General features: G+C 56.4%; 1 protein-coding gene across 1 annotated transcript in view; it reads left to right on the top strand.

The window, feature by feature from the left end:
• Positions 1–27,506, top strand: part of LOC113249241 (contactin-associated protein-like 4) — a 133,512-nt gene that overhangs the window by 63,621 nt on the left and 42,385 nt on the right. The window contains exons 4-12 of the mRNA XM_026490758.4: positions 44–191; positions 7,251–7,454; positions 8,059–8,240; positions 9,499–9,642; positions 10,471–10,735; positions 15,269–15,418; positions 16,932–17,103; positions 21,324–21,430; positions 23,178–23,297. Coding sequence (XP_026346543.4) covers positions 44–191; positions 7,251–7,454; positions 8,059–8,240; positions 9,499–9,642; positions 10,471–10,735; positions 15,269–15,418; positions 16,932–17,103; positions 21,324–21,430; positions 23,178–23,297 — 1,492 coding nt within the window. The remainder of the gene's footprint in view (positions 1–43; positions 192–7,250; positions 7,455–8,058; positions 8,241–9,498; positions 9,643–10,470; positions 10,736–15,268; positions 15,419–16,931; positions 17,104–21,323; positions 21,431–23,177; positions 23,298–27,506) is intronic.

Raw genomic sequence — 27,506 nt, 5'->3', positions numbered from 1 at the left:
GCAGGGGACCCCCCACAGGCACTGAGGCCTTGCTCTCTTGCAGGGCTTTCCTGGGAACGCCAACGCGGACAGCGTGGTGCGCCACCGGCTGCGGCCGCCCATGGAAGCCAGGCACCTGCGCTTCCTCCCCTCCGCCTGGAACCGCGACGGCCGCATCGGGATGCGCGTGGAGGTGTACGGATGCCCATTCCGTAAGTGCAGGCGCGGCAAGCGGCTCCTATCTTGGTTCGCGGGGTCCTTGGCCCAAATTCAGAGACTGTTGGAGGCTTTTCTCAAATTCCTTAACTAGGACATGGATTCTCCTTTGTATTGTTGTAAAACTGGAGATGAAGCCATCAGGTTGTTCTTGGATCTTCTGACTAAGTGTCTGCCCCTCTCTCCCTTCCCTGTCTCTACCTCTCTGTCTCTGCTGTCTCTGTCTCAGCCTCTGTCCCGCTGCCTCTGTCTGTCTCTCTGTCTCCTTCTCTGTCTCTGTCTCTGTCCCTCTCTGTCTCTGTCCCTCTGTCTTTGTCTCTCTGTCTCTGTCCCTCTGTCTGTCTCTGTTCCTTTGTCTCTGTCTCTGCCTCTGTGTCTCTCATTCTCTCTGTCTCTCTCCCTCTGTCTCTGTCTGTCTCTGTCTCTATGTCTCCCTCTCTGTCTCTGCCTCTCCGTCTCTCATTCTGTCTCCCTGTCTCTGTCTCTGCCCATCTCTGCCTCTCTGTCTCTCATTCAGTCTCCCTGTCTCTGTCCCTCTGTCTCTCTGTCTCCCTGTCTCTCTCTCTGTCTCTGGACACACAGTGATGTCACCAGCCCAAGGCTCGAGGGGGGTGGGCTTGACTGTCAGCGACATTGAACAGGGGCCGCCCCCGCACTCGCTGACCGTGTGACAGTTGCCAGGACTTGCTGTGAGGGAGGGTTTGCCGTGGAAGGTGGGTCTGCTGTCTGTTAGGAGGAGACACTCAGGATGGCACAAAGGAGGCGGGGTGGGAGGGTGGGTGGGGGGCCAGCTGATCGGCTCCAGGAGGCAGGTTTGCGGCCATGGGGGGTCAGGGGAGTCCCAGGGTCACCAGAGTGGGGGTCCAGCCCGTGGGCTGCATGGACCAGCACTGCCAGCCCCACACGGGGACCCGAGGGACCCCCTGTGCCGAGACTTCATCTCCACATTCCTCCTGCTCCGTCCGTGTCCTCACACTGGATACCCAGACCACGAGGGCTCCCTCGGGCAAGGGCCCTGCCGCTAGCTGTCCCCTTGGGGAACGGGCTGTGATGAGTCTGTGCCAGGACTCCTATAGCCGTGGCAGCCAGTGCCCCGGGACCGTCCCTCCCAGAGGTGTGGCTACGGCCCTCCCAGTGGGACCAGCAGCAGCCCTGAAGTCCACGCAGCCACGCTGCTGGGAGGGGTGCATGAAAACCCAGCAGGTAATCTGTCACCGCCACTTGGAAAACAGGCTGGTGCCTCCTTGGACACACGCGGGACACACCGCCTTTCCATCAGCGCCCACGAGCGACGCAGTGCGTGCTCTGGTGTTGGAAATGGCAGGAGAGCGCAGGTCCCCTCAGCATGCTGCTCGGGAGATGCGGGCTGTGCCCCTCGGCCCTGCTGCCCTCGCGTCCACCTGTTCACACGCAGCAGCCCTGCCTGCAGACCACGGAGGAATCCCACCCTTCCCACCGCACATCCCTCCGCGGCCACCACGTGCAGTGCTCCTGGACGGGCCGTGGTCTCTCTCGCACACCCGGTTTCCACACCCCCACCTTTGCAGTTGGCCACGTGAGCTGTGGGCAGAGCCGGCGTTGTCCGGTCTCCGTGGCACCCTGCCCTTTCTTTTCTCGCGGTTGGAAGCAGCACACAGGAGCCCGTTGAGACGATGAGCGAAGATGCTGGGGCTCATGGCCGGGGGCCGGTGACGGGCTGTGCAGGGACAATCACCAGGAGGACACGTGGGGTCGGGGCGCTCTCTCCGTGCACTCGGCACATTCTTGCTGCAGCTGGACCGAGGGCGGGCTGAGGACGGCCTTGCAGGCTGCACACCGGCCAGGAGGGTCTTTCCGGCAGGCTTCCAGGGCACAGCTTGGCCACCTCAAGTCTCCTTCCAAGGCTCATCGACATCCACCTGCGCCTCCCCACACCTTACAGGGCGATGCTCCGGGACCCTCATCTGCCTGAAACCGGAGCCATCTCTCCAGCCGTCTCCAGCTGCTGTCTCTTCACCTGCATTCTCTCTCTCACCGGGTGGATGCCCCAGGTTCCCCCTCCAGGGGACCCAGGGCTGCTCACACCCAGCCAGCCCCACAACCCCTCCTTCCCAGCGCACTCTGAATCCTCGTCATCCTTGGCTCCGACCCTGGTCCGGGTCCTGCCACCACCCTCCACCTAGAGGGCCACAGCAGTTCCAGCAGCTTCTTAGTAGGCACAGTGTGGCCTTGGGCCTCCCCATGGTGCATAGGGGCCCCAGGGATGCTCCTCTCTGCAGCCGGGTAGGGCGCTGGTTCCCCCTGCCCTTCCTCCGACCCACCTGTCTGTCTGAGCCCACCCACCCCAGGCAGCTGCCAGAGAAGTGCTTACTCCCCAGGCAGCCACCGTCACTCTATTTTGGCTCTCTGAAAGCACCAGTATGTCTGCAGTCACCACAGGACCTTTGCACAGACGGTCCCCAAGCCTGCAACTGTCAGCCTTCATCCCTTCTTTGAGGACACATATTTTTCAAGGTGTACCATACATGTGGGAAAGTGCGCAAATCTAAGGGCACGGTTCTCAGTCTTCCAAGAGCCTCTCATTCCCCTTCCTCCCCGGCACTCTCCCTTCACCCTGATGCCTCACTACACTGTGGGCTAGCATCTCCTCTTTCTAGCTCTCTGCACGGAACACTCCTGGGTGTGTCGCTGGTGCCTGGCTTCCTTCACCCACCCTCCACTGCCATGCCCCGGAGTCTGGATCAACCACCACGTCTCCACCTCCACAACTTCCCTGCACACCCTGGCCAGGCTGGTGTCGTGCTGACAGGCTCCCATGGCAGCCTGCTCTGTCCCCATGGCAACCGCACCATCCCGGCGCCTTGTGGTAACTGTTCATTCGTCTGTCAGTAGGGTACACGGATGAAAAGCAAATGCACTGTCAGGTGTGCAGCAGGCGGGCCACAAGGCCACCAGGAAAGCGTCTGCTCCTCATGCATGGTGTCTGAGACTGGCTAGGAGTCTGATGTTCAGCATGGAGCAAATGCCAAGGCTTCCAGGGCTTAGGGTTGTCCAGTTAAATGCATACCACTTGAGGGGCAAGGTGGGCGAGCCCATGCCGTGCCCCTGAGTTGGTCATTAATCACAGCCGGGAGAGCCTCTGAGAATGAGGGTCCTTCCTGGTGAGCACGGACAGACCTGCTGGCCAGCACAGGGTCTGCTGTGAGCGGCTCCCGCTGAGGGCGCATGAAGAGGAAATCAAACGGTGTGGGAGGGAGAAGTACCCACCTTGACAAGACACAAAGCTGATGACATCCTTATGTCACACGAAGGCTTCTGCGTCAGACGGGGGTGCGAGCTGGCAAACAAAGCCAGGGTGTGAGGTCACCATCGCACACACTGTGCTTTCCAATGGCAGCCTGGTCGAGCCCGGCGTTATTACCACCACTAGGAACAGCGGGAGCATGCTGACTCCATGCAAACCAGTCTGGAAGTGGACGTGTGGGCCCTTTCCAGCGGACCAGAGGCATCGCGATCCTCACAGAGGACGGGATTAGTGCTCTGCCTGCCCCAGAGCTGCTGGGGGGCACTCCGGCCAGGAGACTTGGAGTAGTTCTCAACCCTTACCCACAGGAACCCTGGAAAGGGTTTTTTGGGTCCGGGACCCTCCATGAACAGAATTGCATCTAAACACCGTATATGAGTTTCCTGGTGTGCTTGCCTAAGTGTGTGTGCACATGCTCATGTGTGCCCCTGTGTTTTTGTACATGTGTGCTCCTGTGTTCCTTGTGTGCACGCTTGTGTGCACGCCTGTGCTTGTGTACACGTGTGCTCACATGTTCCTGTGTGCGTGTACATGTATGTGCCTGTGTTTGCACACATGTGTGTGCTAACATGTTCCTGTGTGTATGCATGCTCGTGTGCATGCTTGTGTTTGTGTACACGTGTGCTCACACATTCTTGTGTGTGTACATGTATGTGCCTGTGTTTGCGCACATGTGTGTGCTAACATGTTCCTGTGTGTGCATGCTCATGTGCATGCCTGTGTCTGTGTACATGTGTGCTCACATGTTCCTGTGTGTATGTGCACGTATGTGCCTGTGTTTGTGCACATGTGTGTGCTAACATGTTCCTGTGTGTATGCATGCTCGTGTGCATGCCTGTGTTTGTGTACATGTGTGCTCACATGTTCCTGTGTGTGCATGTGGACATATGTGCCTGTGTTTGTGCACATGTGTGTGCTAACGTGTTCCTGTGTGTGCATGCTCATGTGCATGCCTGTGTCTGTGCACATGTTTGCACACATGTTATGGTATGCGCACACTCACGTGTGCCTGTGTTTGTGTACATGTGTGTTCATATGGTCTTGTGTGTGCACGCTCGTGTGTACCTGTGTTTGTGCACATGTGTTCTCACGTGTTCTGGTGTGTGTGCACACTCCTGTGTGCCTGTGTTCATGCACATGTTTGTACACATGTGTGCGTCTGTCTGCATGTGTGTCCCTCACTGTTGGAGAGCCTGTGAGGAGGCAGGAGGCAGTAATTCTCCAACATGACGTTTCTCAGAGGGTCCTGAGCCGGGTCTGGGGATCCTTCACCCCCTTCTTACTCCTGTCTTCAAAAATCACCACTGTGGACATCTGATAAGCTTGTAAAACACAGAAATAACCAAATACAAAAAAGAAGGTCAGGATGAATTACTAAATGAGACAAATGCAAAACAAACCCTCACTATAGAATTCCCTTCCAACCTGCTCCATGTGTGTTTACAACGCTCACGGCAACAGCAAAGCAGCAAAAGGGACTTCTCTGTGGTTTTAAATTTCCTCCTTTGGTTTTCTGTTGCACCAGAGCTTGTGCCAGAAAGCCCTTGTCTGCTGCAGCGCGGCTGTCCGGAAAGGACACGGAGGGCAGGCACTGGGATTGGCCATGCCTGATGCAAGTAGCCGCCCGGGGAGTGGCATGCAGGACAGTAGGGGCAGGAGGGGGCCCGAGGGCGCTGGGTCACGGGTGCTGGGTCACAGGCAGGGGTCTGCAGGCCCTGGGTCACAGGTGGGGGTCTGTGGGCTCCTGAGCAAGGCTGGCAGAGACATCTGTGCCCTCACCCAAGGACAGGGAAGACGCACTGTTGGGACGTGGGCGTGAGCAGGCAGCCCCTGAAACGGTTGGGGCCGTGCACCTGGGGGGCCCCTTATTCTGGCCCTTCATCCATGTTTCTCCTCATTCGGAAGAAATCATTGGGCAGATAACACACCTTTTAAACAGAATGAACTATTTATTCATTGTGCACTTGGTAAGTAAATTGTTTCTAGGTACATGAACAAGATGTAAGAAAATAAAACATGAATTTTAAAAAGATATCCTCGTAAGATGGGCAAGAATCATTTTTAATGGCTTATTTTCCATATGATGCGCCCTTTAAACGACACGCATGTCCCTGTGCAGCGCCCCCAAACAGCGGGCTTTGAGCTGTGGGGTTACCTACATGCAGACATTTTCAGTAAATACGGTAGCGTGCTGTAGGGTATGACCTCTTCCTTACAACTTCCGTGATGACAGGTGCTGTTCTGGAACTTACTGTGTCGCAGGGATTCAGTAGATAACCATATAACATACAAAGTGCCTGTTAATCGACTTTGTTACAGGTGAGGCTTCTGGTCAGCAGCCATCACTAGTTAAATTTGGGGGGTGGTTGAAGTTACGTACAGACTTTCGGCTCTGTGGGCATCAGCACCCCAACCCCCGTGTTCCTCAAGAGTCTGCTGTACCCTTCATTTTGCCAGACATAAGGTCCGTAAAGAAGTAATTTTATTGTGTTCTCCTGGAGGAAACTGGCCATCAGTTCAACGTGCACACCATCCGCCCTACCCGTGTGGGTCCAGACACGTGGGGGCTGGGACCCGAGGATGGGGGCAAGGTCAAACCGTTATGCTCTGACTCCCCCAATGGCCACTGCTGCTCTGGACGGGCCCCTCCAGGCTTTTCCCTTTGTCCTGTGAGCACACCAATTCCGAGGGGCTAGGTCCTTGCTGGGAGGGTTTTTCTAGGGTAAGTGCTTTCCCCCTCGGAAATGGGCATCCTGGCCAAGCCCCAGGCCTCTGGTGACCCGGCCGCTGTTCCCGCATGTACGTGGAACACAGACACATTCTCTACAGAGGCCACGAGGACACATGCCGGGTGGGCAGGTATGCGCTGTGGGAGCCCCAGCGCAGTGGGACAGCCCTCCTGGCATTTGGGCCCAGCAGCCACAGGCCGCTGAGAAGAGCCACAGGCAGCCGGCTCCTGGGAGAAGGAGCGCTTCATTCTCGACAGCCCCCTTACTGTCTGCTTTGCTGCCCTCGGTGACCCTGAGGTGAGACGGGACATCTCTGGCACAGTTGCCAGGGGTGGGGACAATCCTGCAGAGGGAGCAGGAGTCAGGACAGCCCACTGCCCTGGGAGGCTCCAGTTCCCACAGGTGGATGCGACATGGAAGTCTCCGAGGGCCCTGATAACACAGCAGTGTTCCGAGAGATCCCACGTGGTCAACACTGACCGTGGTGCCAACAGACAGTAGCCATCCAAACGGTGCTTTTACAGGTGAAAGAAAATCTGTCAGACGTGTCAGCACCTGCAGGGAGAAATGTTGTGTCATCTGATGAGCAGGCTGGACACATACTATGTGCCTGTGTGTGCACCCGTGTGTGTCTGTGCACCTGTGTGTGTGTGAGTGTGCACCCGTGTGTGTCTGTGCACCGGTGTGTGTGCGTGAGTGTGCACCTGTGTGTCTGTGCACCGGTGTGTGTGCGTGAGTGTGCACCTGTGTGTCTGTGTACCTTTGTGTGTGTATGAGTGTGCACCTGTGTGTACCTGTGTGTGTGCGTGAGTGTGCACCTGTGTGTGTCTGTGCACCTGTGTGTGTGCGTGAGTGTGCACCTGTGTGTCTGTGTGCCTTTGTGTGTGTGTGAGTGTGCACCTGTGTGTGTCTGTGTACCTTTGTGTGTGTGTGAGTGTGCACCTGTGTGTGCCTCTGTGTGTATGTGTGAGGCCCCACACATTTAAAAACATTAATGAGAAGCAAGCTAATACTTAGAATGACTTTTATCATCTTTCCTGCAGGATCAGAGGTGATTGACTTTGATGGAAAAAGTTCCGTGCTTTACAGATTTGTTCAAAGTACCCGGAGTCCCGTGAAAGACACCATTTCTTTGAAATTTAAAACAACACAGAGTGATGGGCTTCTATTCCACAGACGGGGCCGAAGTGGAGATTGCATCACCCTGGAATTAGTGAAAGGGAGGCTCCTTCTGTTCTTCAATTCAGGTAAAGTGATCAGCCAGGGAACTCGGTAATCTGAATTCTCAGATGTAATATGTACTTCAGTATTTTTATACCTGATCTTTTAGCAGGCATTATAGCTAAGGGCCTAGACTTACAGATTCTGACTCTCTTTTGCTTAAAAACATATTAAAATGTCATAACTGTGCTGGGAGGGGGTCCCTGGAGCTCCTCGTATCCAGCGAACTCACCTGCGTCACCAGACCCAGGGCTTCCCAATATCACTTTGCACCAGTGACATTTCGGACCAGATGACTCTTCGTGGGGGCTGCCCTGTGCGTTGGACGGTGTTTACCAACATCCCTGCCCTCGACCCCAGAGGCCAGTAGCACAACTTACACCCACATCCCGACCAGTGTACTGGAGGGGACAAAGGCGCCCCTCAGAGAGCCACTGCCCTGTCCCCATACCAGAGTTCTCAGCGAAGACGGTGCTTCCAAGGGAAGCAAGCCTGCAGGCACCCCAGTAATGAAGGGAAGTGGCCGAAAGCAGCCCTGATGGACGGGGTGTCCCGGGGTCAGATGCAGCCGCTTCACGGAGTTGAGGAAGCTTGGTCTGGCAGGCCCTAACTGCCCGTTTCCCCTGCCAGGCAACGCCGCACCCTCCCCGTCCGGCCCCGACGGCGTGGCCCTGGGCAGTCTGCTGGACGACCAGCACTGGCACTCGGTGCTCTTTGAGCATGCCCGCCAGCTTGTGACCCTCTCAGTGGACCGGCACTCGAGACAGTTCCAGGCACGGGGACAGCTGAGTCACATGGACCTGGATCCTGAGGTGCGGAGTCCCCATCGGTCATGACGGGGTGGGGCTTAAATGCAGCGTAGCCTGGACAGAAGGAGGATTCCTGCAGAGAGACGCCCTTTCCTGGCCCGTGTGGTCTGGGCTGAACCGTGAGCCGAAGCGAGCCGCGTCCTGGGCACCCTTTGCAGCCCAGCTCCTCACGCATCCAGTCCTGCTGGGCTGACCTGAGGAACCGGCTGACGTCCCAGCTAGACCCCAAGCTAGCAGCTGGTTCCAATGCCCTGTCTCATCCTTCAGCTTTTAAACACGCCTAACATATTCGCAGCCCTTTGCACACATGTATTTTATGCCATTTTTGTAAGACATTGTCAGGTTCACAAACTATTAGAAGAAGCTAAACACTAAAGCTAAAACAAAACTGTGTTTGGCAAAAACAGACGATGGGCAGTTCTTGTCCTATTTTGCATCACTCACGATTTTATTGCCTAAACTCTATGAGTTGGCAAAAATAACATATTTTATGACAGAGATGAATGTAAATTCCATGCAGAGATGTATAAGCTAGAAGATTATTTTCATTTTCTGCACAGACTTAACTTTTGCATGGGTTTGGGGTTACATGGATCAGATATCCCAGGCCATGGACACACAGATGTGACGCTCCCCTCACCTGACACACCACAGCTGATACAACGGGTCCCCCAAGGAGACCGGTCCATCTAATACATTGCAGACGGGGTGGCTGTCTTGGTCAGCTCCCCGGGACACCAGGATGTGCCCTTGGGAAGAGCTGTAAGGGAAGGTAGCAGCAGGACAGGGAGGGGTTCCTGTGGGGACCCTGGAGGGCACGCTGCTTCCTCCAGCTGCCCGCCGGCACCTGCCAGCATTGGAGAGGCCCATCCCGGGGGCAAGACTTCCCAGCACTTGAAGGTGCCGAGCTGGTGGTGAGCAGCGGACCCGGCACTCTGTTCTGGGTCCCACATCCAGGCCACCCCGCACCTGCTCTCCCATCACGAATATCAGTAACCCCGTCCCTCCGAGGGGCCAGTGAGATGCCGCATCACACGTTCCCCTAATGACCGGTGAAGGAGCGTGGCAGACCCCAGCAGCACGTAGGTCATTTCGGAGTCTCTGTCTTAGAATTCATTTAGAGTAGTGAACACAGCAGCACATGATCATGCAGAATTGAGAACCTGGGCCTCTTCCTGCTGTACCTCTGAGTCACGAATGTTTTACGCAGGTTAATGGGAAACAACTATAGAATATTATTGATGTCATTTTCCTTTCTAAGATCAGCTTTGGAGGGATTTTAGCACCTGGAAAATCTGTGACATTTCAAAGAAAACACTTTGACGGATGTTTAGAAAATATTAATTTTAATGGAGAGGATATCATTGATTTGGCCAAGAGGCACAGACCACAGATTCTCATCAGGGTAAGAGTCTGCCCGGGGACGGAGGGGTGGGGGGCCTCGGAGGAATGAGGGTCCTCGCGTGCCCCGAGTGACGTCAGGTTAGCGTGACGTGACTCACGTCACAGCCTCGTCGCCTGAGCGGGAGACACAGACCAGAGCACACGTAACTTACAGTAATTATTTAAATGTGAGATGAAGAATCATGTCTTCCATTAAAACGTAAGATAAGGTCTCCGCTTGTGCTCTCCAGAGTGCAGGGACCAGTTCCCTTAGCCGTGGGGTTTCCTCCACGAGCTGGTGGGAACACGGGCCTCGCCCCCGGGAACCGGTCCCACATCACGTGTAAATACAGCATTTGCCGAGGGGGTTTGGACGCACGCATGGGTCGATAAGCTACATGTTTTCTGTGTCCCTTGGGACGTGATAAGGAGGTTCCATGTGGGGTCTTCGCATCAGAGGCTAAGCCCTGACCTGCCTCCCAGTAGCGGGGTCACGGGAACAAACGTTCAAGCTCTGGGCCCTCGTCTCTTGCCTTTGGTCAAAACGCCCGGCTGTGAGCTCTGTCAGTCTGAGCGCACACCCAGAGGGGAATCTTGTCGCAACGGCAGCGCGGGCGCCGGGCTTTGTCCTGGCTTCGCCCAGAGGCACCCAAAGCGAGACCGAGGCCACGTGCACTGGGGCGAGCAGCTGCTGCGGTCTGGGTCTCTGGGGGCTGGGGAGTTGGGTGGGCAGGAGGCCACGCCGGCAGCACCACGCCCTGTGATTCTGGCTGGGGAGACACAGGTGTGGGGGCCATGGCGGGGCTCAGGCCACCTCCAGGGCCTCCTCAGATCTGCTTCCTGTCCCCAGGGCAACGCCTCCTTCTCCTGCTCCCAGCCGCAGTCGGTGCCAGTCACGTTTCCGAGCTCCAGGAGCCACTTGGTGCTGCCGGGCACCCTGGCACAGGACGGGGCCTCCATCAGCTTCCAGTTCCGGACGTGGAACCAGGCAGGGCTCCTGCTGTCCAGCTGGCCCCCTCACGGCTCCACGGGCTTTCTCCTCATGCTCAGAGACGGAGCCCTCAGACTGGGGCTGTCCCCATCTCCAGGACAAGCGAGGAGTGACGTCACTGCAGGTAATACGTGTCCCCAGGCTGCAGCCCACACAGCCGTGTCACCCCAGGACCCACGGCCTTTCACACCCTGATTCAGACCTGGAGTCTGTAAGACACTCGAGGTCCTACATCTAGGTACCTGTGCCGATGTCCCCTGGACACGGGCTCCCTGCTGTTCATACCCTTGTGGCACCAGTGTCAGCACCCAAAGCGGCCATAACAGGTGACACCCTCAGCCTGGCCCAGCCACCTGGGGAAGAGGGAGTGCCTGAGAGTCCCCCACTCCATTCCCGGGGACCCTGCCCTGTCCCCTCCCTGCCAAGCTGACCGGACACCAGGCTCACATCCCGGGTGAATCTCCCTGTGTGTTTGCTCTCCGGGGAAACATGGCGGCAGGGAGCCCATTCTTGACCCTTGGTGTAGGTGGCGAGCTCGTGCTGTCAGATTTGACGGCACCCGCCAACCTCGCCAAACCCAGTTTTGCGTCTGGAAATGTGGTGGGCCCCCGGAGGAAATACTACGTCCTGGGGACACACCCTCGCCCTCTGCTGACCTGCTCCTGTCCCCAAGCAAGGAGCCGTTCTGGCTGGACGCAAGTTTTGAGGAGGCTAGTGTTCCAAAGCAATGTTCTTGATCATGACAAGTGATGGCGGATGGTCCATGGACTGCGGACAGGAGAGAGGTAGGGCCTGTCCGCTTACTGCTGCCCGCTGGGAAGTCGGCTACCTCTGGGTTTGTGGACTGGCGTCAGATCTGAGAGCCCCGGGCAGAGGTGGAGACAGCACCACAGTCAGGCTTTTGGGGCCAGTGGGGTCTGCACACCTCCTCAGGAAGATCCAGCTGGCCGGTGATGAACCACGTTTCCTCAGGACTTCGAGCGCGGGCCGCCGGGCACTCACCACGGAGCTTCTGCACGGTCAGAAGTGAGGCCACGGAAGGGTTTCTGATGCGGCTGGCACAGGAGGTCCCCGTGGGCTCCCCCCTGGAGGGCTACATCCATGTCCGCGAGCACGCTCCTGGACGACCAGGAGCCGTCAGCCTTCCCCTAACCACTGACCCTTATGCTCACGGGCGGGAAGCAGCCCGAGCCGACTCTGCCCATCCTAGAACCTATGCCAAGATGAGTGCAGCATGAGAAGCAGCAGAGAGACACCGGGAAGGCAAATACAAAGGAGAGGCACGCGCTTCGGCACGAGCCTTCAACCCGCATCACTGAGAAGGTCGGAGCTCCGAAACCGGCATCCCCCAGTTACCTCGAGGAGGACTGCTTCTACGGTGTGCTGAATGCTGACGTTGGGCTCACGAGAAAGAGATCAGTCCCATTCGGGGTCTCAGGCACGAGCTGGCTCAGAGATGCGCTGGCGGCAGAAAAGACGCGAATTTATGTAAGTGTGCGGGCGTCCTGTAGTCCACTGTGATGCATCCGCCGAGCTCTGGGGAAGCCTCAGGCGTAGCCCAATTCAAGGGTCTGGAAGACACTGCTCCGGGGCGATGCTACTTCCACAAGTCCCACAGAGCCGGGAGCGCTTAACCGGTCAATTGGCGTGTTTGACAGATGGCTCGGAGTAAGATTGCATGTGACCAGTGGCGCTCAAATCTTTCGATCATGTTTCCATCCAAGCCCTGGGGGTGCCCGGAAGCTGGCCCCCGCCCCCCGGGGCTCTGTGTCCCTGCAGGTGCAGCCCCTCCCGGTTGGCCAGCCGGGCCCAGGGCTTGGCTCCCAGTGATCAGAATATGGGACAGTGAGGAGCTTGGCTTCTGTGACCAGGACACAGCTTCTGTCCCCGAAGGTCCCCTTGTACCCACGGAGGGCGGGCGCTACTGGCCGGGAGTGTCCCCCGAGAAGGCACAGTGCCAGAGACTGCATGCGGCGGCCAGCCATATCCACCAAGGAGCAGAGACCCTTGGCCAGCCGCCCACGGGGACGACCCCGAGACAACCCCAGGGAGCGGGGCTCCGGTCCTGCCCCACTGAGCTTTCAGAGCAGACCCCGGGCTGAGCCTGCCGCACCGCTGGGAATCCAAACCGCAGCCCGAGGCACCAGCCACGCCCAGACCCCCCAAACTGGGGCAACGCGCTCTGTCCTGATAAGTAACAGGCACAAATCAAAGCACTGGGTCCGGTTACATTCATAACTACAGTGAGACAGACCGAATGTGAGCCCAGAACAGACAGCTGAGGTGGGACAAGTCCCCCTGCCCCTTCACGCAGCGACCGTCCCCGGCCCGTTCTCGCACTCACCCCAGGCCTGCGTGCGGCCGCACGAGCAGCATTTGACAACCAGACACTGCTCTGAGCACGGCCGCGAGGATCCGGCACAGCAGTCTTGAAGGAGAAGGACGTATTTATTTATGAGTTAAAATAAATCAAACTTTTCCGTTGAGAAAGGATGGCTTTTTCCCTTGGTTACCAGACGTTTAAGTTGGTAGTCTGACATGCATTAAGGTCCCTACCAGGAATCAAAGTGAAATTGTGCCGAATTGGGTCACAATTTCAAAGTGTGTTTGAATACAAGGTAACGTTTTCAGCATGCTTTCCAACTTTGTAAACGTTCATTTAAAATTGTTAACAAATATTACTTCAACCAGTTAGAGGTCAAAAGGATTTCTGAAGGCCACAGGACATTTTCTCACTCTGCCCACCTTGGAATGTCAAACGTGCGGGCCAGCCCACAGGACTGGTGCTGAAATGTTTAACAAAGTGCCTTTTCTAGCTGGCTCTGTGTTTACTCTCTGAACTGAACCTGTCCTTTTCCATTAAAAAAAAATTCAGTGGGGGAAAAAAACACAGATTTAACAGCAAAATCCAGATACCTGACTTCCAATATGAAACTGGAAATCTGGTAACCCCAAGAGGCCAGTGCCCCTGCACAGGGCCCAGCTGCCAACTCAGCCAGGCCTAGGGACCAGGGGCTCTTGGCTGATGGGGAGAATCAGGGCCATGACCCCATCCATGCCACCAGGGCCTTAGCAGGGGCGGGCTCATGATGTTTGCAACACCCCCTGTGACCTGGGACCAGACAACCCCCAAGACAAGCCCCTCAGACCCTCCTCCACCCAGGACCCCTCCCACGGGAGGCCCCTGACCTTGCCCTGCAGGGCGGTCAGGGTCACAGCCCCCACACGGCACTCCATTTGACACGCAGCCTGGAGACGGACAAGTCTGTACGCAGGGAGTTTCCAGTGCCCTTTCAGAGGGTATGTGCAGACAGACCTCATGGTGAGTAGGCTGGAACTACGGACTTCCCTTCCCACAGCTTGGCCACCGGTGGTTTGGCCCTTACAGTGTGTCCCCTAAGAGATTCTGACCCTCACCTGGAGGGGGAGAAGTAGCAGGAAAACAGCACCAAACTTCCTTGATCTGTGCCAGAATTTAGAACAGCCAAACTCCCATTTGTTCCCCTCAAAGTAAATCATGGGGGGGGGGCAGGAAGGTGTCCTCTCCAGAAGCTGGAGTGGGCCTGCAGGGACGCGGCTCCTCCACCCCCAGCCCGGGTCCCTGTTCGTGTGGGACTCAAGGGGTTATGTTACTGTTTGAAGCACCATGAGATCTGTGGTTCACAGGGGTCACTAGCTGATCTCGATTCCCCAGGTGCAGGACTGACTGACGGACAGTGGTTCACAGGGTATCTATCTGATCTTGATTCCCCAGGTGCTGGACTGACTGATGGACAGTGGTTCACAGGGTCTCTATCTGATCTCGGTTCCCCAGGTGCTGGGCTGACTGACGGACAGTGGTTCACAGGGTCTCTATCTGATCTCCATTCCCCAGGTGCTGGGCTGACAGATGGACAGTGGTTTACAGGGTCTCTATCTGATCTCCATTCCCCAGGTGCAGGACTGACTGATGGACAGTGGTTCACAGGGTCTCTATCTGATCTCCATTCCCCAGGTGCAGGACTGACCGATGGACAGTGGTTCACAGGGTCTCTATCTGATCTCGGTTCCCCAGGTGCAGGACTGACTGATGGACAGTGGTTCACAGGGTCTCTAGCTAATCTCGGTTCCCCAGGTGCTGGACTGACTGATGGACAGTGGTTCACAGGGTCTCTATCTGATCTCGGTTCCCCAGGTGCTGGACTGACCGATGGACAGTGGTTCACAGGGTCTCTATCTGATCTCGGTTCCCCAGGTGCTGGACTGACTGATGGACTGTGGTTCACAGGGTCTCTATCTGATCTCGGTTCCCCAGGTGCTGGACTGACTGATGGACAGTGGTTCCCAGGGGTCTCTAGCTGATCTCCATTCCCCAGGTGCTGGGCTGACTGATGGACAGTGGTTCCCAGGGGTCTCTAGCTGATCTCCATTCCCCAGGTGCTGGGCTGAGAGATGGACAGTGGTTCACAGGGTCTCTATCTGATCTCGGTTCCCCAGGTGCTGGACTGACTGATGGACAGTGGTTCACAGGGTCTCTATCTGATCTCGGTTCCCCAGGTGCTGGACTGACTGATGGACAGTGGTTCCCAGGGGTCCCTAGCTGATCTCTATTCCCCAGGTGTGGGACTGAATGATGGACAGTGGTTCACAGGGTCTCTATCTGATCTCTATTCCCCAGGTGTGGGACTGAATGATGGGCAGTGGCATTCGGTCTCCCTGACAGCCCAGAGGGACCAGCTGAGTGTGGTGGTGGACCAGGCTGGGGCCTTGACGGTTCGCACAGCGCAGCCTCTGGAGACCCATTCAGGCAGTGCCTATCTCTTTGGAGGTGAGTGATGGGGATGGAACCCCACTGGATTGTGCCCATCGGAACTCCACGTCTCCTGCCCCCGGTTCTGTGGCTGACATGACTTTTCTACTGCATCGTGTGTCTCCGACTCCCCCAGAGCTCACCAGATACGAAGGACTGTACTTTTTCTCAGCAGCTATATTGAGGCATAATGTATGTTAACACGTGAGAGTCCCCTTGTCAGGAGGATGTCCTTTCAGCTGTATTTGTTAGACCCTTAGTGCTTGAGTTACCCCCTTCATAGAGGCTCCCCAGTTTCCTTTCCCACTGTCCCTCTGGTACCAGGTGCTGCTTGGGTCACGGGAGTCATTGGTGAGGCTTCTCTGAAAGGGCCCAGTGTGTCAGGCTGGCTCCCAAGGGGCAGCGTCAGCGAGGCCAGTCCTGGCCCCAGGCAGCTCCCAGCCAGCCACTTCGGGGAGACGGGCACCACTGTCCAGCAGTGTTGCTTCTCTGTCCACTTCCCCCCAGACCAGCCTTCTTTGTGGGGTGGCCTCTGGCGCAGCGCTCCGAATTGCCCCCTTAGGTCCGCTAGAGGACCCTGGACGCCCAGTCCCCTCTGCCTAGTGGAATCCTGTGTGGTGCAGTTTCACGCTGAGCACAGAGCCCTGGGCGGCCAGCCGGGAGCCCGTGCACCACCCCCTCCTCCGGGGAGGCCTCACCAGCTCAGAGCACCTGTTCCTGTGGAGCCGTGCCTGTGGCAGGACTTGGGCAGGGGCACAGGTGGCTCTCCAGGGGCACCATCAAGGCAGAGGCCCCGGGCATGCCCCCAGCAGGCGCACGGCTATGACTGATCTGCCTTTGGAAAGAACCGGAGGCCCATTTCCTCCCTCGCATAATACCGTTCAAGGCAGGTGTCTGGATGATGGCTTGCTATCATGCAGACCCTCACATTTCATGATACTGAGATTGTATGTTTGACCAAACATACATATGATTGGCTGTATGTTCGACCAAATCGCCCGTACAGATCTGATTGCTGTAAAAGCAAATACACGTCCCCTACTTGGCGGAGACCAGTCTTCAGCACAGGCCGACTGGGACCAGCTGCCGTGAGCTCCTGCACCTGGGGCCGCGCTGCTTCTGGATGAGTGGCGGGTGTCCCATCACCGTCTGGCTCAGTATCATCTTGCAAACACCGTGATTTCAGTAATTTGTGCTTACAACGATACAATCTATTGTTTCGTTTCTGATTTTAAATCCATGTACATTTAAGTTGTTTTTGTTGGCGATGCGTAACATAGGAGGAGCGGAAACTTTGTAGCGTGCTTTAGGGACGATTATGCTTCAAGTCGAGCCTGAAGTTGGACTCTAACTTGTTTTCATCTAAATTCCCACTCTGTGCCCCTCACCCCTGCCGACCTAGTGTTCTCTGCCCCCAAGTGGGGCAGGTACGAGGGGGCCCACGTGCCGGGAGCCTGTGACAGGGTCGGCGAAGCCGCGGCCTCGGTCCTGACCCCGTGTCTCTCTCGTGTCCCCGCCTCTGAGCAATCAGGGTGCCTTCCTCCCGGCTCCGGGTCTGACTGCGAGGCGCCACTTGCTGGGTTCCAGGGCTGTCTGAGGCTCATCTCCGTTAACGCCCAAGAGGTGGACCTGATTTCAGTCCAGCGGGGGGTGCTCGGGAACTCCAGCGGCCTGCGCATAGACTCCTGCGGCATTCTGGACAGGTAAGGGTGCTGCTCCCACGCCCCGGGCTCAGATCTGTGATGGTGGGTCGCAGACACTCACGGCGGGGCGCGCTTCCTCTCCCTCTGGGTCCCTGGATCCCCCCTCGCGCTGCCCTTCCCCCGCTGTCCACGGGGAGTCCGAGAAAGTTGTAACTGTGTAGAATACCTTCTTTGCAATGACAGCATTTGGGTGGAAGGTGCGTGCTCATGACGGCTGCTCTCACATGGCGTGAGCTCCTTTACGCCGAACAGGCCGTGCTAACGTTGCTGCAGTGTCCGTGGAGAGAGATCGGCCAGCAGCATTTGCTGGACAGCATGGATCCTGACGATCAAATGCTAAGACCGGAAGCCCATGTGGTCAGGGTGGGGTGTCCGGAGGGTGGGACGCTGAACTGCCCCAGGTCTGCAGGGGCAGTGGGGACGGGCCTGCCCTGGGGACAGGTTGTTAGGAACCAGGAAGGGATGAACAGCTCCCTGAGGACCAGGGGTGACCTCAGAGGTGTCTCTGGGGAGGAGAAATAAATAAAATGCAAGAAGTGGGCAAGGGAGGAAGAACGGTAACGTCACTGTGGCAGGAAGGCCAGGCTCCAACAAGGGGGTGACTTGGGTAGACAGGCTGGCCGGCGCCTTCCTCCTGCAGATGCTAACGTATTTCCGAATGAACGCTACAGTTGAGAAACCCCGTCTTCACCTGCGTGAGCAACTCAGTCCCAATTCACATGCGCCTGATTTCTCTCCTCTCAGCTTAGTCCCGTCTCAGGCCGTGTTGTATAATAGTCAGAACTCAGTGTGTGCTTCACAAAACTCGTTATCACCTGCAATCCTCCAAATAAGCGTGGGACACCGGGGATCTGGGGGCTCAGTCAGCTGAGCATCTGACTCTTGGTTTCGGCTCAGGTCGGGGTCTCAGGGTCGGGCTCCACACTCAGGGGGGAGTCTGCTTGAGACTCTCCCCCCCCCCTCCTTTCTCCATAATAAATAAATAAATGTTTTAAAAAAATAACAGCAGCCCACATCCCCACCAGTGGAGTCACTCACTCCCAGACATGGTTTCCCCAAGTGCTCATTCCATTAACTGTGGGTGGAGCGACCCTTGTCTGGCGGAGGGAGACTACAGCCAGTACACCTGCGGCTCCATTTCTCGGTTTCCAGACCTTCCGGGGAAACGGCCGCATCACGTGTAGGACACAGTCGCCCAGCGCACCTGGCTTGTGGGGCTCGCACACCCGCAGACCCGCACTGGGCAGAGGGGCTGCTGGGGGCACGGCCGTCGGCAGGAGGGTGGCCTGGGGGCGGCTGGATGTTCCGGCGTCCCTGATGTGTTCACTTGCACATAGTATTGCCGGACAGGGTTCTGTTCTGATACCTCTTCTGCTCTGAAAGCCTCTCTTGCATCACCTTTACGTACTGACTGGAAAAGGTGGAAACAACTGTGTGCGAAGCCATCCGGCCACGTGTGTGTGAACCGTGTTTTCTTGTTGGCCGCGGTCCCTGCTGACGTGGAAGACCACAGTTTGCCTCTTCATTTCCAGCTCGATGGACTTTTGGGTTCTGTCCAGTTTGGACTGTGACCGCGAAGCTGCCGTGAGTTTCGGGTACAAGTCCTTCTGAGGTCCACTCCACTGTCCTTGAGCAAATAGCGGAGGGGAGTGGCCGGACAGTGTGGCAGACAGGTCCAGGTTTGGGGATGCCGCCACCCTTGTCCAAGGTGACGGTGCCGCGTCCAGCCCCCAGCAGCGCAGGGCACTCCCGCTCCCTCCACGTCCCTGCCAACTCTCGCTGTGGTCAGTTTTCCGTGCGCAGCCTTGACAAGGGGCGCGCGGCTGCCTCCCTGGGGTCTGTGCCTACTGCCTGGCCTCGTGAAGCACTTACCTGGAGAAACGTCTCCTCAAGTCCTTTGCATGCTTTTTAGAGTTTGTGTTCTCACTGAGTTTCGGGGCCCCTTTATCAGATGTGTGCTGTGTAAATGCTCTTTCTCAGCTTTGTTTTCTAATTCTCTGAATTTTTGTGTTCTTTTGAAGAACACAAGCTCTTGATTTTGACAAAGTCAAATGTACCCTTTTTTTCTCTTTTATGGATCGTGCCTTTGATATCTTACTTGAAAAGTCTTTGAGGGGCTCCTGGCTGGCTCAGTCTTGATCTCGGGGTTGTGACTTGTAGCCCCCCATGGGTGTAGAGATTACTCACATAAATAAAACTTTAAAACAATATAAAAGAAGTCTGACTAATCTGAGGTCGCAAGGATTTTCTGCTCTGTTTATGCTAGAGTTTTAGATTTAATTTATATCTGATAAATTTTGAATATTTTTTGATATTTGGTGCAAGATAAGCAGGGTTTTTTGTTTGTTTTGCATATAGATACCCGGCACCATTGGATGAAAAGGTGACCCTTCCTCCCTTTCGCTGTCTTTGTGTCTTTGTGGAAACCCAGCTGTGACCTACTTGGGCCTCTGTCTGGGCTCCTTATTCAGTTTCTTTGATCTATTTATCTATCTTTCTGCCAATTCCACGTGTCCGTGGTTATAGTTACTTTATAATAATTATTGGAATCGGATGTTTTTGCCCTCCTAAATTTGTTTTGTTTTTCAAAATTGTTTTCGTTGTATTACATCTTTGAATTTTCATAGGAATTTTGGAACTGGCTTGTGAATTTCTTGTAAGAATCCTGCTAGGAATTTGATTAGGACTTTGTTCAATCTGTACATCAGTTGGGGTGAGTTAATCCCTCCCTGTGCAGTACGAGAACCTAAAAACGTCTTTTCCGTCTTCCCTCCAGCTTTCGTGATTTTGCTGCCAAACTTTTTATTGACTCTCACTGTAGGCCCTTCCCTGCATCTTGTTTTATTTCTGCTTAAACAGTTGATTCTCTTTTAACAGAATTTAAATACTAATCATAATCTTAGGCCATTCTCATCTGTCTGAGGTTGCCGTTGGCATTTGCCTCTCAGGTTCTTAGTGAATTCTTTCAACACCGGGATTGTCCTAATGGAATGAACAAGCAGATTCTCTCCCTTTATTTCGTGACAGTTAAAATCCCAAAATTCTCTCCAAAACTTCCAATTTGAAAACAGGAAAAACAGACCCAGCCAACAGATGGTGAAATGCAGGTCAGTTAGAAAATAGCGTATTTGCTGTGGAGTGGGAAATTTAGTCTCAAGTTTCCTGCTAAACTGGAAGCATTTTTTTTAGGGTCTGGAAACAGCAAGCACCACCCCGTCTGTAATCTGCGTGTCTGGTCCATCACTGGTTTCGCTGCCCTTGCTGCTGGCTTCAGCGGTTGGTGAACCCCCTCGTCCTACGGGCATGTACCAAAGACACACATGGAACGTTCTGGATAAATTATAGTAACTGGTCATGGGTACCCTCGAGCTATTGAAAGTGCCGATGCAAATATAAATTAGTTGACGTGGAATTCTCATGACGCGTGATGAGTCATCTTGGGTTTGCTGGGTGAGGTTTGTGTGGTGTGTGCTTATGTACAAATGCAAGCACGTGCGTAACTGTGGTGGTGATTTTCTGTGCTGTGGTTTCGAGCGAGTCCTGCTTCCCTTCATGAACTTTCTAGACTGAGTATTTGATCATGGACATTTGCTGTTTGTATTCAAGAAAATCAGTTCTACTCTGGTTTTCACAGTACAAGTCCTGAGAGTGAGGTTTCAAGTGTCCCATTCTAGTTTGAATTGGGCAGATTACAAAATATCCGTCGTGCGTACATGGTGCTGAGTTTCCTTGAGTACCTTCTGATCTACTGGTTTTTCTCGGGGGAAATACAATGCATGTACGCCTTTCACCGCAACCAGCCTTTGATTCCAAATACCAAGTGGACAAAGAATCAGAGCAATAGGTGAGCCTGGGATAAATGCCCTGTGGGCGGCAGGCCCCTTCTTCGTCTCTGCTTTTTTCCGTTCTTCCTCTCAAATATCTACGTGTGGCAACAATGACACAGGGTCGCCGTTGGTTTCTGCAAGCGACTTCTGCTCCCGGCCACACGGAGAGCCACGCTGTGCTCCTGTGGCAGGAAACGTGCTTCTCCGGGGGACGGGGAAGCACGTGGGTCAGTCCGCTGGGTCAGGGTTCGCTAGCCCGGGGCTGGTTGCTCAGTCATCGCGGGCCGTGGGCGGCCGCCGTCCCCTCGTCCATGTCCCCGCAGCTCGGCTAGCGGGACCCAGACCTCACGAAGACCAGCAGTCACGCGGAGACTCTCCCTGCCCTTCTTTCAGATGTTCGCCCAACCGCTGCGAGCACGGCGGCAGGTGCTCCCAGAGCTGGACGGCCTTCCACTGCAACTGCACCGGCACGGGCTACACGGGCGCCACGTGCCACCACCGTAAGTGCTCCGCCCGCCCCTCCCGCCCTCCGCCGCCCTCCTCTTTGGGATGCCTGCCCGCGCCTGTATCTGCAGCCACGTCTGGCTGTGGTCTAGTCGCTCATACAGTCATTTCCAGAAACACGAAAATCGATAGGAAAGAAGAAGACAGTAGACAAAAGGAAAATAAACCAAGAAAGTGCGCTGTAATCAAAGAGAACCCTGGAACAAAGTCCGTCGTGCCTAAATCTCTGGTTGGGTTCCTTGAGTTGGCCGCAGTTGTGCTTCTGAGCTTCCTGGAAACACCTCACAGTGGAGACACGATTGTTACCAGGTTATTGATGTTCCTAGACGTAAACAGATTCCTGGGAGAGTCCGGGTAGGAGTCCCAGCCGTGCTGCGGGATTCAGAGTTCAGGTCCCCATCGACCCCGAGGTCCTTTGATGGAGCTGTTGCTAGTTGCAGGTGCATTGGTCGGGTGTCGATGCGTCAGGCCCTGTTCTTTGCCTCCTGTGCGTCACGCAGTCCCGTCCGCACGACTGAAATCCCATTTCCGGAGAGGAAACAGCCGATTCTATTACTAGTGGGATTCTCGTCCGCAGCATCAGACGCTCGGGCCAGAGAAGCCTGCCAGGGGCCGCCCTGCACGCTGTAGGACGCTCAGCCATGTCCCTGGCCTCCATTCACTCGAGGACAGTAGAGCCTCCCTCCGTTTTCTCCAAAATTGTCCCAGTCCGAGAGTGCTGCCTTGGCGGGAAGCACGGCACTCTTTATATCATTTAACCTTATGAGACTCACAGAAGGCAGGCAGGCGGGACGCCAGGAAGCCCTTTCTCACGTGGGGCCTGGGCTTTGGGCATGTGACCCGTTGAAGGACTCAGGGTCTGATCCTTGGGGAGCAGCTGAGACCAGGACCCTGTCTCACAGAGATGCTTGGAGGAGGGGGAGGGAGACAATGACCAAGAAGGGCTCCGGGCACCCCCACCTCCGCATGCTGGCTCCCACGGGAGGGAGGGGAGAGGAGGTTCCGGAACCAGAGCCCAGCGCCCGACGGGAGGAGGAGCCCCCACGGCTGTATCTCCTCTCCTCCCTCCCCTGTCATGCCCAAAACAGCCCTGCACAGAGCTGATGCCTGGTGGATGTGCTTTAATGGATGGATTTTTCTAGTTTAACTCTTACGAGTAACTGTCAGTCCACGGGCTCTGAGGAAGCGGTCAGAGGATAAGTGGATGGGCTCTGCCCAGTGGGCATCACCGTTGTTCTCCCCAGAAGAGCAGAGGGGACGTTGGCGGGTCACCAGTTACCTGCTGATGAGGCTGCTCTGAGACATGGCCAGGAGGGGCCTAACTAGCCCAGGTCACCCCTGTTCTTACTCGGGGCGCAGTGTGGGGACACGTTCATAAAGAACAAATGTTCACATGTCCCAGGGACGTCTGCCAGTAGACAGAGCTCCAGGCAAACACTCGTGGTCTGGTTCCTGGTGACGGGACAGTGCACCAAGTTCCGCACTGAACCAAGTAATCGTATTTGCCTGTAGGGGCCTAACAGCATTGTAGGTCTGATGGCTACACACTTTCCTTCTGTCTCCTTCGTTACCCTATGCACACATGCCTTTAAACAGTGGTCCCAGATTTTCTGACGTGGTCACGCTCCTGGAGGGCGAATATTTGCGATGATGCGGAACGTGGGGTTTCCTTCACCTCCTCCTTAGACATGTAGGACTCTCCCTCCATCCCATTTCCGGTGACTGACTGGTGGTTCTCCCCAGCCCTCTACGAGCAGTCGTGCGAGGCGTACAAGCACAGGGGCGAGTCCTCAGGGAGATACTACATCGACCCCGACGGCAGCGGACCCCTGCAGCCCTTCCCCGCATTCTGCAACATGACAGGTGAGTCAACAACTTCAACTCCTACAAACACGAAATCACAGCCCGGTGAGCTGGTTAACAGCTTTATTAGGATAACCTTGTGAGATAGTGATTCAATAGAAGTATTTGATATAAATGTTTAAAAAATAGTTAAAAAATAGGGGCGCCTGGGTGGCGCAGTCGTTAAGCGTCTGCCTTTGGCTCAGGGCGTGATCCCGGCGTTCTGGGATCGAGCCCCACATCAGGCTCCTCCACTGGGAGCCTGCTTCTTCCTCTCGCACTCCCCCTGCTTGTGTTCCCTCTCTCGCTGGCTGTCTCTCTCTCTGTCAAATAAATAAATAAAATCTTTAAAAAAAAAGAAAAATAAAGAAAAAAATAGTTAAAAAATGAAAATTCATAATTATGTCATTATCTTCAAGCATGTACTCTGAAATATTTAGTAATACAATTTTGCCTATTAAATCTTAAAACAAAAGGTTTTTCAAGACTTACCTGATTGGATTAATGGATGTGCAAGTCAAAAGCATTTTCACCCGTTTTTTAAAAGATTTTATTTATTTTAGAGAGCGAGCACGAGTGGGGGAGGGGCGAGAGGGAAGGTGAGAGAGAATCCCAAGCAGACTCCCCTCCAATCACAGAGCCTGATGCGGGGCTCAGTCCCACAACCCTGAGATCACGACCTGACCCGAACTCAAGAGCAGGACGCCCAACCGAGAGAGCCCCTGGGCACCTGCATTTTCACCTTTTCGCAGTAAAAGCTGTGCATTTCGGCTGGACACCACGGTGGTCTTCCAGCGAGTGTGGACATGCAGTGTGTGCTGTGGGCTCCTTAATTCCTGTGCAGATCCAGTCTGCCTCTCTCTGATCGCCACATCTGTTCCTGTGACTGCGGCCACATCCCCGTGTCTTGTCCACACTGGAGCCCACCCCCACCCCTCAGCCCATGCTGCCCTGAAGCCCCCGGCCCCGGGCAGGACACCTTCCACGATGCCGTCTCTGCATCGCTGTGTGACGTGAGCTCCCGCCTCCACACGGAACTGCCGCCTCTTTAAATTTTCTACCTTGCTGAGTTTCAGACACTGTTACCCAGATTTTAGACACGCAGTGTCTTCCAGTGCCCTAGGTTGGATTCTGTCCCCCCAAAACTCACGTCCCCTGGAAGCTGCGAGCGTGACTGTGTTTGGAAATATGGTTTCTGCAGATGCGTCCGGCTGAGATGCGGTCATGCTGGGTGAGGGTGGCTCTGGGGCGAAGGTTGGTGTCCCAATGGGGGAGGGAGATGGGAATACGGACACAGGAGGGGGGGGCCGCGTGGCCAGCCGCGGACGGCCAGCGTTCCCAACGCCAGCAGAGCTGCAGGAGGGCGCAATCCCGCCACCCCCTCGGTCGGGCTCTGGGCTCTGATGTGGGAGAATCGACCCGGGTGCCTGAAGCCACCAGGCTGTGGAGCTTGTAAGTTGGTGAAGACAACGCACCCTGTGGCAGACTCCCTGAGAAGAGAATCGTTGCTGCCTAGACTTTAAAATGATTTTTGAATAGTTTAAAACCATTCCCATGAAATTTTTGATTTTCTGTCTCAATTCTCAAGATAAAATCTGACTGTTGCTGCCATTAACCAAATTATTTGATCAAACATGAGTCAGGCAGGTGTCCCTCCCGAAGGGGGAGGGGCGGCCGGGACGGGGGGCGGGGGGCAGTGTGCCGGCAGCACGGCGCTCAGACGGGCGTGTCCACACCCACATCCAGACCCCCAGGCCGGCGGGGACACGGGTCCGTGCCTGACAGACAGCTGGGTCCAGTAAACAGTGAGGGGACGTCAGGGCTGGTGTCCGGGGGACCCCCGGTTCCGGAGGTAAACACAGCTCCCTCCTGGTGTCTTCTGCCCGGAGACGTCTTGTGGCCACCTGGTCCCTGCTGCACCTGGCGTTCTGTGCGGACAGCGGGTCTGGTGCTGGGAGCCCCTCTGGGTGTGCAACATGCGGCCTCGGAGGGGACGCCTGGCCGGCTTGCCTGCCCACCTTGTCCTCCTGGGGGTCCACCCCCCAGACTTGGGGCGCCGTGCTTCGACCTCTGGAAGAACGGACAATGTGCCTTCAGCGCCTGTGCACACATGCCACACGCGTGTGCCGGCGCCAGAGCTGGGCGGCGGCCGGGAGCACATGCGGACATGTATGCAGCTGACTTCCAGCAGCCCGTGTCCTCCACCCCAGACTCTGACCGGCCTCAGCAGTGTGAGGCGCCCTGACCCCATCCAGACGCTGTCCGTGCTGCGGGGACGCGACAGCCGACCCGGCCGTGCAGGCGTGTTTGGGGACGGAGCCCTCGCCAGGCACCGTGGATGCCAAGGCGGTGGACTGCTGAGGCAGCGCGTGCACTTGGCCGCGTCGTACCTGTGGTTTTCTTGACCGTCATCGTGGAGAATTTCCGTGAGTTCAAGGCGCAGGTGACGAGGTCCTTCGTCCCCATCGACACCTTCTGGACCCTAATCATTTCCTCTTCGTGGCCGCAGTCAGCCCTGGTCATCAGGCCGCGGCAGCACGTCCTCGCTCCCCTGTCTCTCAGTCCCGGGCGTCCTGGGGGCTCGCAGGGGCAGACCCCTCAGAACGGCCCCCCCACATTGGCGCTGCCTCGCTCCAGAACCTCCTCTCCAAGGGGGGGTCAGGGAAATGCAGAAGGAGGAGAACGGGGCTAACCACGACCCCCTGAGAGTCTCTGCGGGATGGGAGGGTGGGCAGGGGCACAGTGGTAGGCGGGAACGGGCCCTCCCCAGGCAGGCCGGGCGCACGAGGAGGGCAGCTTCGGAGGAAGCCCCTGCCCCAGGTCGGCATGAGACTCAGAGTGGCCACTGAGGCAGGGTCCCAGACCTCACCCCACCTCCTCGGCCCCAGGAGTCATGTGTGCCCTCTGCCCTGGGAACAGTCCAGCAGGCGACAGGGACCTGAAATCCACGGTTGGGCTGAGAGTCGTCATGGCTCTGAGGACGTCCGAGGTCTTCCTCGGGGCGGGTGGAGCCTCGAGAGCCCTGGGGGTGGTCTCAGCAGAGACTGTGCGGCGACCCCCTCTCCTGGGCTCCGGGTCTCTGCCTCTCTGGGGGCAGCGATGTCACCTCGTCCCGCGTCCCAGAGAACAGGGTCAGGTGCCAAAGGCTCACGTCTAAGATAACTGACGTGTTTGTGGTGCTCACAGAATCCACCAAAATCGTAGTGGGAATCGGACTGTGTGGGAAGGAAGCCCAGGCAGACAGCAGAGGGCAGCACGTGTGCCGGGCTCCTCACCGGGCGGCAGCTGCAGGGGCTGCACCCCAGAGGCAGAAGGCTCCCCCACGTGTGCCCGGCAGTGTCCGTGGAGGAACGAGGCCCACGCAGCCCCTCCCAGGACAGAACACGGGCCGGGGCCATGGGACGTGGGATCCTCATCTCCGTGGGCACCTCTGGCTCGTCACAAAGGAGACACGGGCTGCCGCCTCCCATCGGTGAGGTCGTTTGGCACAGATAGGACATCTTCTCGGTGCTTTGGAGGACCATGCAACGCCCTCGGGTCCCCGAGGCCGATCTCCACATTGGAAATGTCCGCGTCTTCTCCGTTTCCTCTCGGGGACGCAGGCCCAGCAGAGCCGCTGTGCGCCGATCACAGCTTGTTTGGGTTTACTTCCTGTGTGAATCGTACCACCTGCTCTCTGACGTGTTGTCAGGTCGGAGGAAAGGCGTGAGTCGGAACCTGGAGCGTTTTCATGGTAGAGCTGGTGTCATGGTTTCCATCCAGATGAACCCAGCCCCTGAATGAAACCAGCCTGTTGTGCCCAACAGTCCCCAGCTGTGTCTAGAGGGCGGCCTGAGATTTCCACGTCACACGGGCTCCAGGAGTGGAGCAAACAGGGACCACGGGTCCATCGTCACACCTCCCTGTGGCCGTCGCAGCTCCCGTGTGAACCGTGCCGAGCCTGCCACCCCCAGCGACCCCAGGTCTGTCCCCACGAGAACAGGGAGGCACATGGCAGGTGGCCCCAAAGCCCCCGCCTGCTCTATCTCCGTGGCCGCAGCGGCTTCAGAGCAGCAGAAATCCTGAAGAAACGAGCTACACCAGCTTTGTGGGGCGCGGCCACCACGTGCCACACAGCAGACGGCTCACAGGACTCCATCGTCTGGCCGCTCAGCAGCTGGAAGTCCTCTGCTGACGCGTACCGACAGCCACGGCCTGTGCATGTGTCTCAGGCAGGAATGCCAGACACAC

Source organism: Ursus arctos, unplaced genomic scaffold (genome assembly GCF_023065955.2).
Source record: "Ursus arctos isolate Adak ecotype North America unplaced genomic scaffold, UrsArc2.0 scaffold_1, whole genome shotgun sequence".
Taxonomy (NCBI): Eukaryota; Metazoa; Chordata; class Mammalia; order Carnivora; family Ursidae; genus Ursus; species Ursus arctos.
This window is presented reverse-complemented; position numbering and strand designations above follow the sequence as displayed.